This window comes from Helicoverpa armigera, chromosome 26, assembly GCF_030705265.1.
Source record: "Helicoverpa armigera isolate CAAS_96S chromosome 26, ASM3070526v1, whole genome shotgun sequence".
Lineage (NCBI taxonomy): Eukaryota > Metazoa > Arthropoda > Insecta > Lepidoptera > Noctuidae > Helicoverpa > Helicoverpa armigera.
The window spans coordinates 4,811,538-4,826,378 of NC_087145.1; the positions used below are offsets into that span (position 1 = coordinate 4,811,538).

General features: G+C 40.4%; 1 protein-coding gene across 7 annotated transcripts; it reads left to right on the forward strand.

The window, feature by feature from the left end:
- Positions 1 to 90: 90 nt before the first annotated feature.
- LOC110372425 (collagen alpha-1(I) chain) lies at positions 91 to 14,795 on the forward strand. Of its 7 annotated transcripts, none has more exons than XM_049849651.2 (20): positions 91 to 200; positions 1,765 to 1,860; positions 3,192 to 3,374; positions 3,576 to 3,706; positions 3,826 to 3,999; positions 4,134 to 4,262; positions 4,337 to 4,723; positions 4,804 to 4,954; positions 5,457 to 6,085; positions 6,169 to 6,277; positions 6,852 to 6,985; positions 7,388 to 7,535; positions 7,939 to 8,037; positions 8,412 to 8,555; positions 9,081 to 9,239; positions 9,880 to 9,994; positions 10,390 to 10,520; positions 10,985 to 11,202; positions 11,362 to 11,692; positions 11,786 to 14,795. In XM_049849651.2, the coding sequence occupies exons 2-20, from the start codon at positions 1,791 to 1,793 to the stop codon at positions 12,553 to 12,555; spliced, it is 4,212 nt and encodes a 1,403-aa protein (XP_049705608.2). In that variant the 5' UTR covers positions 91 to 200; positions 1,765 to 1,790; the 3' UTR covers positions 12,556 to 14,795. The 7 variants fall into 7 exon arrangements, with proteins under 7 accessions (XP_049705608.2, XP_049705607.2, XP_049705612.2 ...); XM_049849650.2 differs by having other exon boundaries at positions 99 to 293; XM_049849655.2 differs by having other exon boundaries at positions 99 to 293; positions 6,867 to 6,985.
- The last annotated feature ends 46 nt before the right edge of the window (positions 14,796 to 14,841 follow it).

A 14,841-nucleotide genomic window follows, 5' to 3' on the forward strand; every position in this document is an offset into this window, starting at 1 on the left:
AATCATCAAATTAACTAAAACCATAATCGGCGATTATTCAAAAAACATCGACTTAGTAGAATGAGTTCGACTAAACAGAATCGATAATAAATTATGATAATCGGCTCAGTGCTCTAGTGTTGTGCACATATATGTATGTTGTGTTGTGTGTGCGTGGTGATTTGTGTTAATGCTGATAGAAAGAAATTAAATAAAATCAGGTATATTTTGACGATGAAACTTACATAAATGTGAAGAAACACAGTGTTTTGTGTTATCAAGTGATAGTGAATCCGTCGGGAGGCGGTAATCGTGTACGTTCTTTCGCTATTTGTGGATTCTGGATCTCGTCGATGTACCATAAACAAAAATGTCAGCGATCCCGATTTTTTGTTTCTTGCTGCATACCCATCGTTATACCTTAATTAGATCACACGAATGATATAAAATAATGTTAGACGCTTTCTCCCGTGGTATCATCTCGTTCGAAGAGCGTTCCCGAGGCAATGAATCGGCCATAGTAAACGTGCGTTTCGTGTGCTCGCGCCCGTCTACACCCGACCTATCTCATTGTTTATGTATGGAGAATAAGCCAGGAATTTTTATGGGGATTCGCGGTGTATTCTCGATTTAATTGAATATCTGGAAACGATCAGGGTTTCTCGGCGCCTGGTAGTGACGGTGGGGTCGGTCCGCGCCATCGGCGTCCCCCCGACCGCCAAAGTTTTTCGTGATCTCTATTTATAATAATCTCTCGATCATTTGGTGCAGCATAATGACATTCTTGTAATGAAGTGCCGTTCTGTGGATTTGTGGGACATGTGCCAATTATTGTGCCCGTGACGAAACGCGGCGCGGATTACTTTTGTATGTATACAAATGCACAACATTACTATTTCACTTACATGGGATCACATGGAATTTTATAATACTGTTGTCCCTTGGCCATGCACAGTCTAAACACTTTAACTGTGTTTAAATACGTAAATCATCTGTAGATGTGTTATTTATCACGGTAGTGGACAAACAGGTACATTGAAAGATTTTTTTATTTATTTACAATCAAAACAACATGCACTAAAATGTTTTGTTATATTAAGTTTTTAAAGTTGTTATTAAAAATGATATTGCATAAAATTATCTAAATTCTAATAATTTATTCATGACAGGTATTGTGTCTAGTATGTAGCATCAAGGTCTTGTAACATACTATTATATTAATCACTATGTTATGTATATTACAATATTAAATAGTAGCTCTTAAACTCACATCAAATACTAGCTTAATTAGACAATGTCAGAATGCAAAACATATAAATGACTTCTCCAAGTAAATAAGTTTTTACTTTAGTATTATTAGAAAACATAAATTAATAGGCTTCTTTTATTTTGCAATATTGCTATGATACAAGGAGAATTTTCGCTTTTACATAAATCAGTATAGGTTTTGATTATAAACAGGAATTTGTTTATTATCCACTCGTCCAATGTTTTCAGTTTAAATAAAATAATAAACAATTTTATCAATGAATTTCATAAATAAGAAAAACAGTATAAAATTTGTCACTCCCAATAAGTGTCTCAAAATAGATATATGCTCCATATAAATAGATTTATTGAAAATTCATAATTCAAAAACAATGTAGAAGCAGCCAGGTACAAATAGATCCAGCAATCGCATCTAGACTATTTCATTTTAAAACTTTTCTTATTATATAAGGTAAATGCCATAATTATTAGATAAAAAATAACCTGTGTATAAAGCCGGTAATGTTGTGTGCGCAGTCAAGTTGGCGAAGGCACGCAGGGGTATGATCAAGGAGAAGGAGAAGGGCGGAGGCGCCCGCCTCAAGGACGAGCCCAGCGATCCAGCTGAGCCCGGTAAGCCATTAGAATTTAACTTATTCTCATTTTCATCGCTGTTTCATCGAGGCACCTGGATAAAATGTAGCTCATTGTCTTCTATGGTTAAATGGTCATCAGGAATCATTCAAGTATCTACAATGAATAAATAAACAAATAAGTAATATAAAGTTAGGATATATTGCTTTCATCCATTAAACTCATACCACAAGGGAAATACTTCAAGCACATTATAAAAATGTATTTAATTGAATACAACATTAAATATTTGTTTACCTAGTAAAAATATAGAATCATCATCACAATATTTTTAAATCAAAGATAGCTGAAGATTAATATTAGCACATAATTGGTTTGGTTCAGATAGAACACCATAATTTGTGTTATTGTTGGCAGAGAACCAAATCAAAGCCTATTCCATACAACTAATTAGCTATGCTCATCAATATTGCTGTTGTTACAAGTATTACAATAACACAGTAAGAATGTGATATTTTATTGATTTAGATAATAATTTTTCTGTGTTACAAAATGTATAAAATAACTGTGAAGTATTATAGAGGAAAATCACATCTCTATCATTATCTCAACAAGTAGAAATAGAATTAAATAAATAATAATGCACTTCCTATTATATTTACATTAAATTCTGTATTTAATTCCACTTCCTTAAATGCAAACAAACTCAAATAATAAAATGGCATTACTTTTATTTTCAGCAATTTATTAGAATTCGATAACATTAACATTTTGCAAAATTATTATATCTTGAATCTATGTCTTATTTTGTTCAGCATAAGAACCACAAAGAAATATTTACGACTTTTACGAAAATAATTAAAGCATGGTGAAAGCCTATGCACAACTATGCATGTAATTGATTCATCTCATTTATTACCCGCTCGAGTCATTGTTTATCTCACATCATTAGCAATCTAGATATACTATAAAATCGTAAATCGTTGCTTTTCACAGATATAACGCATTCATTAGCTCGCGGCATCGCGTTTGTCGTAGATAACTCGTAATTTTTACAAATTCATTCAATAATTTAACATAGTTTAATGATTTTTATTGTGCTCCAACACAATTAGTATTCAATGAATGAAACTGGCTGGAGACTAATGTTTAGAACTAAGTTAATCTTCGACTTTTTTGAGGAAAGGACGTTAAATTAATTGAAACTGTTTATTGATAATAATAAAACCAATTTTACAACAACGAATTCTGTTGTAATAATAGGTTGTTGGACTTTGTGAAGTGTTTGATACTTCTAAATATCAAAATATTCGTATGTTATGGTAGCTTAGTGACCGCAACACCTAAGTCGTATGTTTATTGGTGTTTAGGACATGGGTCCCGCCCGCCGTCAGCGTCGCTGCCTACTCCAGCGGCGTTGAAAAAGGAGCCCGACGAGCCCCCGCACAGGGTCAAGTTGGAGCCCCACAGTCAGTCCGGGGGCGAAGACTCCACAGCCGACCTCGGCGTCGACGGCATCAAGACAGAGATCGACGGCCTTATGGACAGTGACGGTGAGACCTTCTCTATAACGGCCTTATTTAAGTCAGTCTATTTGTGTAAACAAAACTGTCAGTTTTATGGAGATTTAGCCAGTTTTTCTCTTTAGAATCGCAAATTGTATTCTTTAAGCTTAATTGAAAAAATGTATTAGCAACGTTATAAAAAGATGAAAATAACCTTGAAAGTATGATGAAATAAAGGTTTTGTTACAGGTGACCCCACAAAATCTCCTTCCTGTGAATTGGGCGGTCCTGGATCATTAAAATCGGAGCGACTTTCTTCAGACTCAAATGATATATTGGATCCACAAACAGGTTTAAGGGGCCCAACAAGTAATCTTCAGGTAAGAATAAACTGTTTGACCTAGTTAAAACTGTATAAAAATAAATAGGAAGATTGAATATTTTTTTATATTCTGGTGAAATATTCAACAACTATAATCGTTATTTGTCTCACCTACAGGATCAAAATCAAAATTGTCGCAACCCCAACGGTGGTCCAGAGAATATGGGGTCATGTCGTATGGGAGGTGGAGGGGGCCCAATGGGACCCGGGGGCCCGATGGGCTCCATGTCTGCAAGCGAGGCGCAGACACTACCCTCAAACGTCATCAGCAAGCAAGCTGGCAGTATGGAGGTAACTACATAGCTTAGTAAAATAGTCATTAATAACCATTAGTCAACCATTTTTTCTGAAATAAATTCTAGTAATTTTTCGATTCTTAATTCTTTCAAAACTGAAGTTATATTAAATACTGGATGTTTTCCCAGCAGCAAAGTCAAATCTTCGTGTTCTCGACGCTATTGGCTAACAAAGGCGCAGAATCCGTGATATCAGGACAACACCACTCCATCATAGCGTATCATTGCGCGCAACCAGGCACTAAGAAATATCTTGAGGTAATTTCATTCATCAAAGACTTATATACTGTAATTCAGAAAATGTACTAAGAAGTTATTAATTTTCCCTACAGAAACACCCCCTAAAAATGGGCCAGTTCAACAAACAAAGTCCAGCACAGTGGCTCAACAATCTCGCGATGGCCAAAACAAGGGGAGGCATGCGAGGCGGGCCTAACATGATGGGAGGGCCTAATCAAATGGGACACATGATGGGCGGGCCCATGGGTCCCAACATGGGTCCGATGGGACACGGCGGTATGGGACATATGGGGCCTAATATGATGGGCCCCAACAGGATGGGTGGGCCGGGCGGTCAAATGATGATGATGAAAGGTGGACCGGGACAGATGGGTCAAATGGGACCAGGCATGGGACCGATGGATGGGTTTCCAGGGGGCACCCCGTCCTGTGGTGTCATGGACGGCCTCGGTGCTGATGGTGAAATGCCCTGGGACACCGTAAGTTTATTTCCCCCATATTAAAAATTTCATGTTATTCACAAGTATCGTTTTTTAATGACGTGTTTTCATATTTGCAGAAAAACCCCTCTGTAATGTCAAATGGTATGGCAAATGGTCCGGGTTCGTTGCCCGCTTGTTCAGAAGCGGGGCCCACGCCTCAAGATGCGCCCACGAGTCAGGCCTCATCCGACTCTGGGCCTGATCAACCCTGCCAGACTGGGCCTAAAGGTAATACTCATTCTATTAGATATTGACTGTTGAAAATGAAATTAGATTAACAAAAAGGCTATATATAGGTGATATAGAAAGAAAAAAAATCGTTTTATTGTGCATAGGACGCATATAATATGACATACACATATACAGCTTCTCAAATACATTTGTTAAAAGATAGTTTTCATTAGATAGTTTTGCTAGGCAACTAAGCCTTATAAACCTGAAATCATTTTATTCTGTAAGGTCATATTGATAAAGAATTTCTGTTATTACGCTCTTGACTTCAATCTCAATATATTATTTTACTTAGAACAAAATTAAATTGCATCAACTTGCGTCCATTGCATTGCTAATATCTTATCGCATCTTTGATTTTATGCAGTTTTTATTACTACAATGTTAGTCATGAATTTGTATGCAAAAATTATGTGTTCGCGTCATTTATCTGACGTACATATATTATGACGCAAAACCCTTTATCTGCGAGTATTATAATGTAAATACCTTCACGCAGGAGTGAAAATACCAGATGAGAACTTAACTCCGCAACAGCGAGCTCACCGCGAGGAACAACTAGCCACAATACGCAAAATGCAACAGATGTTATTCCCAGAAAGTGGGGGCAACAACCCCAACCAGGGCCCCGGCGATGGTTCCCAAGCCCCCAACGACATCAACCCACCCAACTCTAGTGCAAACATGAACATGTCACCATTCCCCCCTATGTCAATGGGTCCAAATGGCCCCATGGGGTCTGGCCCTAATGGTCCTATGGTTTCCATGTCAAACAGCATGAACTCAGGTCCGAGTTGCACAATGTCCGGCCCGATGGGACCCAACGGTCCTATGGGCGGTCCAATGGGCCCTGGGGGTCCCATGGGTCCGAATGGGCCTATGGGTGGGCCGATGGGAGGTATGGGTGGCCCGGGTGGTATGGGAATGGGTGGGCACGGGTCTATGGGCCCTAACGGTATGATGGGGCCAAACGGGCCGATGATGTCGGGTATGGGACCTAATGGGCCGATGGGTCCGATGGGCCCCTGCGGAATGAAAGGCATCAGGGGTCCCTGTGGAGGTCCAGATATGAAGACTGGGATGTGTACAGATATGCATATGGGAAGGGGGTGCGGAGGACCGATGGGGGTAAGTTGAACTAACATTCTTAGTTCTTAATTTATATTAATGTTAAAATACAATATTCTCATGAATTATTCGTTATATTCTAGCGAATGCCAAACCCCATGGGAGGTATGGGAGGGCCTAAACCGTGTATGATGGGAGGACCACATATGGGACCTAGAATGATGCCGGGACCTAATCTCAACGCGATGAACGGTAAGAAACATTCTTTAGTGTGTTCTTTTATCAAAAACTGGTGTAAAGGTGGTGGAGGTTTGGTCCAACATACATTGGTTTTACAACGCCGACAAACTATCCGTTTTTGCATGCAACTAAGAATTTGTCGTAAAAATATTCTTCACGATCTTCTGACAATTTCTGAAGTGTCTGAGAGAACTGTTACACTAGCTGCTTCCCGCGATTTTCCATGAGTCTTGAGATAAATATTTCACGTACACAGATAAAATACACCTACGACATTCAAAATGAACTTGGTTTTCTATCGGTGCTTACAAGAATTTTTAAAAAGAGGTTCAGTAGATCCAGAGATTACCCCAGAAACTGACACACTTAACCTCGTTTATAATATTAATTGGACATTCACAAATACCTTGGCTCCCTTTTGCTAAAAAATAATTCAAAATCATTTCGGTACATCCAGAAATTACCAGTTCAGTAGATCTACAACATCAAAAACACACACACTATACCTCTTTATAATATATGAAAGAAAAATCGCATGCCACCACAATACCCGACCAGTTTCTACAACATATTGGATGGTACAAAGTGCCGCGACTTGCAGGTGGTATCATGATGGACGGCGGTATGATGGGAGGGATGGTCCATGGCGACTGCGGACCAGAACACCATGGGATGCCCGTCAACGGACCTATGTGCGACGAGTATGGACGTGGGAGAAACGTGAGTTTCAATTTGTTATTTACATAAGTAAGACAGATTTGAGAATACTGAAACTAGGTTTGCTAACTTCATGTATTTCATTTCTGCCGTGGGAGTTCAGTACTGAACATTGGTTTCAACCATTGATTTCCAATTCCAATCCATTGAGTACTCTCACTTGATAGGAAAAAGGACGTCTGTGGGAAATAATGATTTTTGGCGTTTTGATTATTATCTTTGTCTATGATTATACATAGACAATAAACTCGCAGAAGTCCTAAGCTTCGGCTATTCATTCGATTTTTTGATATTTTCTACATAACATTGTAAACTAAAAAAACTTACACTAGTAAATACATACAAATCTCAATATACATACTTTACATTCATACCACATAACCATAAATTCTTCCACCCACACAGATGGGCCCAGGCGACCCCGGCGGGTTGGGCCCGGGGGTGCACAAGGCGGGGCTGCGCAGTCCCAAGAGCCCCGCCTCAGCGGACATCGACTGGCAGAAGATACACCATCAGTTCTTCGACGACCCCAAGTCTATGGATAATGATATGAGTATGTATTTTTGTTATAATTAAAACTATTCCGTGTTTCGAAAGAAATGTTCAAGTCTCAGCTGACATCTGAACATCTTTGGTAGTCTTTATCGATTGTTATAAGCCGAATAACCAATCTTACTAAGAGGTATGTATTGAGTTGTCCAGTTTCGAAATATTCGTTATGTTTCCGGCTGACCTTTTTGGCAGTTGTTATGGGTTATGATGGGCTTAGCAAGAAGTAACCTGTCTAGGAACTGGGTTGAGGAAGTATCTGTATGTAAAACACAGGTACTCAGTAGCAGCTGCGCCCTCTTTCACTAGAAACCGAGCTCAATATTGTTGGTAAAGGCTCCATAAAATGTTATACAATGAATTAAATACAGTGAATTCTTACCCATTAATTGTTGGAATATTTGCAGGCACACAAGTAAAGTCACCGTGTTCCGAGAGGGGCGGGTGCCTCCCACCTCCGCCTTACGGGACTTCGCCCTTACACCGTTCCGCCTCTGTGCCTATAGGTAAGTTTAGTTAGCATTATATTTAGCAACGGAGTTTTAACGGTTACTCCTTAGCAGAAAGTTTGTCACATATTTTTTAAGATCCTATATCTACTATGATTAAGTGTTGACCCACCAATGACAAGTTTTATCCAAAACTCAATTTTTGTGTACATACATGCATCATCACAAATTTCCTCTTATCCGCGTTCGGTGGGAACTATTTTTTCAAATCGGACCAGTGGTGTATTCGTATATTTATTTATTTATCTACATACATTTACCATTACAGGTTACCCCAAAGCGATAAATGCGCCTTAATTATAAATAAATTATACATATATAACCTGCATTGTAAAATAAATACAAACGTAAAACTGTCATGTGTTGTCTAGATGACCGTTACTCCCGGTCAGCAGCCACGCAGTCCCCAGGCCACGGTTCCGTACAGATGCCAATGTCGGCCGAGGCCTCCCGCGCTGGCTCAGGCCTCAACAGTCCCGCGCATTGCAAGCCCGGGCCTAAGAACGACGCCCCAGGTCGGTACTCAACAACTCACTTTATATTAACGACTTTAAATGTTAGCAAAAATGAATTCAAAGGATAATTGTGCGCAGGAGTTTGTAATTTGAAAGGGGGTTAAAAGTCAAATATTCTCCTTTGAGTTCATAGTCAATGGTAAGTCTCAAATGTCGCATGAAAAAGTAAATATACCTACATAATATCAAGCCATAGAAGTAGTAGAAGCATGCTCATATTTTTTATCTGTGTTAGACATTTTCCCAACCACGACAGATTTTATTTTTGCTACGTTCACCCAACAGGCGTGACACGTATTTTTCTTATTTTTTTTTGTTTTTCTGTAGTTGTAATGCGTATTTTTTGTTTTCCCTCCCCTCCCCCGCAAAACGCTTGACGCTTGAAATCCCACCGTGTGATGAAATAACAACGAAATAACAATAAAAAACGTTCAAAAATCCGGAATACACCTCTGACATCCTTACGTGCGTGGCTCTTAATTGAAAATTGGACCAAAATGTTGGAACAAATATTGGCCACATAAGAAATACTAGAGAAGCTGGACGAAGGGGTGTTTGTGCGTACTCTCCAATGTTTGGCGGCGCAACAGCAGAAGAACCAACAGGGTAACTCGCACGGCAAGGAACCCAGTTTGATGCCCGTGCCGTCACCGCAGCAAATATCGTATCTCAACCAGTTCGAAGGTAACTTGATTGGATGACCACAGAAATAATCGAATGCTTAAAACTTGGGGTCACACTTACTAAATATCCCAAGAAACTGATTCAAATCTCCCATTAAAGTTATTAAATTGTAGGTCAAAGTAAGTATAACCAATTTCGAGTGTAACCCCAGGTTTTTTTCAATAACTGCGTTGTATTATTTCTGTCAGAGTCTAATTAAGACTGCATTTTATTTTGCTTTTAAATGTTTTCTCCATGCTGTAAGATAACGAAACTTCTTTCTAAACTAGAAAGTTTGGTCATTTTACAAGTTTTGCTTCATTTCATTATTATAAAGGCAGTTACATAATTTATGAGAATGTAGGCCACAATGGACCCATTTTTTTTCTACAGCATGTATAAAAAAAGGAAAATGGTTATAAATCATGTAACTGCCTTATGAATGTTTTTTGATCGTATCATGTGTTTCATAGTAGTATTTGTGTGTGTGTTTCCTTTAATTTATATATTGTATTCATTTTGGTGGTGGTTGGTGAAAATGTGCTAACATAACGTACTTTCATACTCTATGGCTAATTTGATCTTTCATTCTACATTGTTCGTCCGGTACATTTGTTTGTATGTTTGTGGCTGTAGTATAATGATTGGTTGTCTATGGCAGGTCAAGAGTTAACGATACAGAAACAGCCAAACACATCGTTAAAAGACAACGGGCCGCCGTCAAACAGTGGAGGGCAGACGCCGCAATCTAATTCTAATCAGAAATCACCTGCCGGGTATGTACCAATATTTATTTTTAACAATACTTCAGCTAAGTTTAAAATTATATTATGGAATGCAAATCAACTGTTTACTAAATACAAAACCGACTTACATGAACCAAAAGAAAAGAAAGGGTATACTTTTGGCCACAACTAGTTTTCCTACCATCATCTACCTAGTCTTTTCCTAATTGTAAAGGGGTCAGCTTCGAGTCTCACTGGATACTTTTGAGTACCAGTGTTTTACAAGGACTACTACCTATCGGACCTCCTCAACCCACTTAGCTGGGTTACCGACACGCCTTGGTTAGGTTGGTTGTTAGAAGGCCTACCATTTGCCATTAAATTCAAAGTCTTAAAACACTCCAGAATATGTCAAAAATAATAACAAAAATGTGACAATTACACAGTATGATGCCGGGCACCCCGGAGCCGCACGGGTCGCTGTCGGAGGCCCGCGCCGGCCGCTTCTCGCTGGAGCAGAGCCCCGGCTTCAACAACCCGCAGACACCCACCTCGGCTGCCAACACCAAGTGTCAGGGTAAGAAGCTTATCTACACTAATATTCCTATTTATCTACACTAAGGTTCCTTCATCCAATTCTGACGACGCAACCTGTGGAAAATAGGTCACAACGATGTAGTGTCAAGACTTATGTTTAGCAAATCTTATGTAAGACATACATAAGCAATGTATCAACTTTTAACGCAACAGTTTTTATTTACTATTTATTTATTTATTTGTTTATTGCAAACTACTACTAATATAATAAACAGGAAACTTTTAGGCGTATAGGCGTCTTGATAAACCTTTTCACTGTTGGGAAACTACATTATACTCGGTGAACGTAAGCTATATTTTATACGGGTTTAGGAAGAAGTTTACCCGAGACGTGGGTGAAACCGCCGAACAATGATCCAGACTAGAATATTAACCATAGACAATGGAACATCAGCACATGACAAATATCAAACCACTTAAACTAATCCACAAATCAATTTCCAGACGAGAAATCCCGGCCATCACCGCAATCGAACAGATCGAGTCAGGACAGTGCGTCAAAAACCCCCCAGCGTGACTCTTCAAGCTTGAGCCAAGGTCCTTACGCACCAGCGTCGTCGGCGTCGTCGTGTGGTAGCAAGAGCAGCTGCAGCGTGGCGTCCAGTGCGCCGCCCACAACGCCCAGCCAGACCATGGATGACTCCATGGCTGGGAATAATGAGGTCAGTTGTTATATGGAGTAAGAATGTCAGGTAGTAGCCTTATGTAAGATTGCCTAATGAATTTTGGTTTGAAACATACGCTGTAGATGTTTTTTTTTAGATTTTGTAACGTTTTGATGCATTTTCATTTTCTAAACAATTACATTTTTTTCTTGACAGACGACACTTTCTGGTGGGCCAAATAGCACGAGTCTTCCCGGACCCTTCCCCGGTCCGTGCAGTATGAACAGGCCAGACAACATTCCCATTAACCCCAACCAGGGCCCCAACGGGCCCATGACATCCACGTCTTCCTTCGACCCCATCTCCTCGCTCGCACAGATGTCGCAGCAGCTCACAAACACGGTGGGCGGCGGCGGCCCGGGGCCCGGTGGGCCCATGGGTCCCAACGGCGGCAACATGGGCCCCTTCGGCTCGGGCCCACACCACATGCAGCACCATCACTCAATGCATCCGCATGGACATCCACATATGATGATGAATGATTTAGGTAAGTCTATTTATTGCAAGCAAAAAAGCGAGTACTTCATGGTACATGTACATCATGTACAAGATGATAATACAACTATTTACCTTCCCACAGGATGCCATATGGACAACATGGGAGGACCAGGAATGGGAGGACCCATGGAGGGAATGATGGGCGGCGGTGACTTCCCACCAGACATGAATCTTAGTCCGAAAATGGGTGGTGGCCCCATGGGCGGACCTATGGGACCGATGGGCCCCGACGCCGGTATGATGGGCCCGCGGATGGGCGGCGCCGGCAAGATGCCGCCGTTCAACGGCGCCAACGTGCAGGTGAAGGCGAGCGCGCCGAACACCATCCAGTACCTGCCCACGCGGCCGCAGATGGCGTGCAACTCGGGCCCGCGCGGGCCGCCCAGCCTGGACTTCCTGCAGCGCGTCACCAACCCGCAGATGCAGATGGAGGGCAAGGGCGGCGTGGCGTACTTCCCGCGCGGCATGGACATGGAGGGCGGCATGCGCGGCGTCATGCGGGCGCCCGCCATGCTGCGCATGCCGCACCACTACCCCGCCGGCTTCAACTCGCCGCCCAAGCTGCCCGACCCCTTCGGCGCGCCGCCGCCCAACCCCATGTGCGGGCCCGGCTTCCGCGGCGTCAAGGGCGGCATGGGCCCCGGCAACGTGCGCATGGGCTCGGCGCAGCCGCTGCCGCCGTCCATGGGCGGCCCGGGGCCGGGCTTCAAGGGGCAGGGCTTCGCGGTGCCGTCGACGGCGGACCCCACGTACGCGGCGCAGTTCCACAACTTCCAGCAGCAGCTGTACGCGACGGGGTCCCGCGCCGCGCAGCCGCACCAGGCCTACCCGCCCTACCAGCCGTCCAAGTGATGCCCCGCGACTGTCGTTCTTTTGTATTGCAGACTGATCGGTGGTAGTTTGTGTTCGGCGGCGGCGAGCGACGCGACCGTACTTAATAAATTGTACACCAGTGAAATGAGAGATCAAATATTTTGTTAGTGATTTTCGTTAGTCCGCGTATTATTGTGAGATTTTTCGATGTTGTGAAGTTTTTCTAACTAATTTTATTATGTTTATTGTAGCGTATCGGTTTCGTTTTAGGTCATTATTCTAGGTTTCTTGACTGAGCATGAATTTTATGTTAGTGAATGCAGATGCGTTTGTACAAATTGTACAAAATTTAGACGTGTTATTGTGTACTCTACATAATTTAAAGTACAGTTTTAGACGTAATTTTTTGCTTATGGCAATAAATTAGTTTTAGATGGTTTTTTACACAGACATGCCAGAATTTCAGTGTATCGGTTCCTTTACTTAGCTATTTTTTATATATGATTCCTATGCACACAGATATCTAGTCAATTTTGAAATTAATGGAGCCCGACCCTGTGTTAAAATGTAATCTTAAAACTATTGAATCCGCACTTTGGTTACTTTAATAACACAGAAGTACATAATTTTATATGTTTTGTCCATTTTAGTTTTATATTAATTAATCTAATTAGTGAAATTGGTTTATTATAATTATTTGGCTTAACGGTCAGTAGAAATTGAAAATTAATCAGTTTTTTTAACTGTTTCATTTGATCTGAATAGCAATGTTTTTTCTGTCTTCCAATACCTTTACTAGGCTCTTAATATAACAATACCGCTTGTGTCGAGTATATCATTATCGTTTTATACTCTACTTAAAGATAAAACTTGCAAAAAACAAGTGCTAGTAGTCTTTACTTTTAATAATTAAAAGTACTTAAAATCTGATGCCATATTATTTGCCACATGAATTTAATTTCGTGATATTTTTAACCGTCTTATTTAATTTATTATCGTCTGTAATTCTGTATGAACAATGCCAAGATTATCTGATCGCAACAGTTTTTGTTTTAATCATAGTACATAGGGCATATTAATATGCTAGGCTAGTAGTCGCACATTGTGGTTGACACAGTGGCCTTGGTTAAGTAATGCCTTGTTTATAAAGCAATGAACCCCGGCGGATGCGGAGCGATGAGCGATCACACAGCGGACCTGCGTGCAGACTGCACTACTCCACACTAATACTGAATCATGCACATCGTCACTACTCTCACTCTAATAAACTAAATCCCCAACTCACATCTTACATATTTCTAAACGTGGCCAGCTAATTTGTGTAGCACAAATGATCACCCAAATTAGCTTCACGTTTAAAATAGTATCAAACAGTTAAAAAAGACGTGTTATAAATAATATCGGCATCGAAATACATCGTAGTGTTGACAAAATCGCGCAAATTATGATCTCCATTTTATTTGAATAGGTCTAGAACTGTGTCAAATTATCTATGCCAGCGATATGTTAATCGGTTTTTAATGTAGTTGCAATCACTCGGGGAATAATGAGTTACATTTGGGACATGGCGAATGTGTCCAACGTAAGGTCTAAGCTAAATTTGAGCATCATAACGATACTAGTCCAGTACTCCCGTGATCTCATTTACTGCTTTGTGCCAATTGCCAAGTATCGTTGGGTGACGTAACACGTCGAATAAATAGTCTCGGACACACGAAGCGCGTTCCAACGAAATTATTATAAAGATTTATAAGCCGCGGTGTAAGCTCAATGTAGCACAGTCTGCACTCAGCTCTAGATCTCGAGATTACAAAGGGCATGGAGTAATGTGAGAAACAGCACAACAGTCCAGTAAGAAACACCCGCTAGCAATTAGATAGTCTTAATTTAATTGTAATTATAATATAAGGTAAAGAATGGTTCTTGTTTTAGTAATAAGCGAAGAGCAATGATATAAAAATAGTTTGTGTAATATTGATAAGAGATGAAATTAAGATGCAAACTATTGGTTGTGATTCTGACACAATTTGTTAAGTTGTTCGTAGATTTGTCACACGGAGAATTGTGGAAACTTTACTGATTCACGATAAGGCCCTTTTTAATTTTATTTTTTTGTTTTTGGATATTTTTTACTTGTCGTTCTCGTTTGTACATCGCTAACAATAATTGTACAGAGTACTTTTGGACTTAATTTAAGGCAATAAATGTATTTATTTTATAACTCGTGATGTAAGAATTTATTCTTAATTATTATAAAAAAATATATAATATGCTTGTAACTCATGTTTTATTTAACCTTTATACACTTTCATCTCAAATACATTA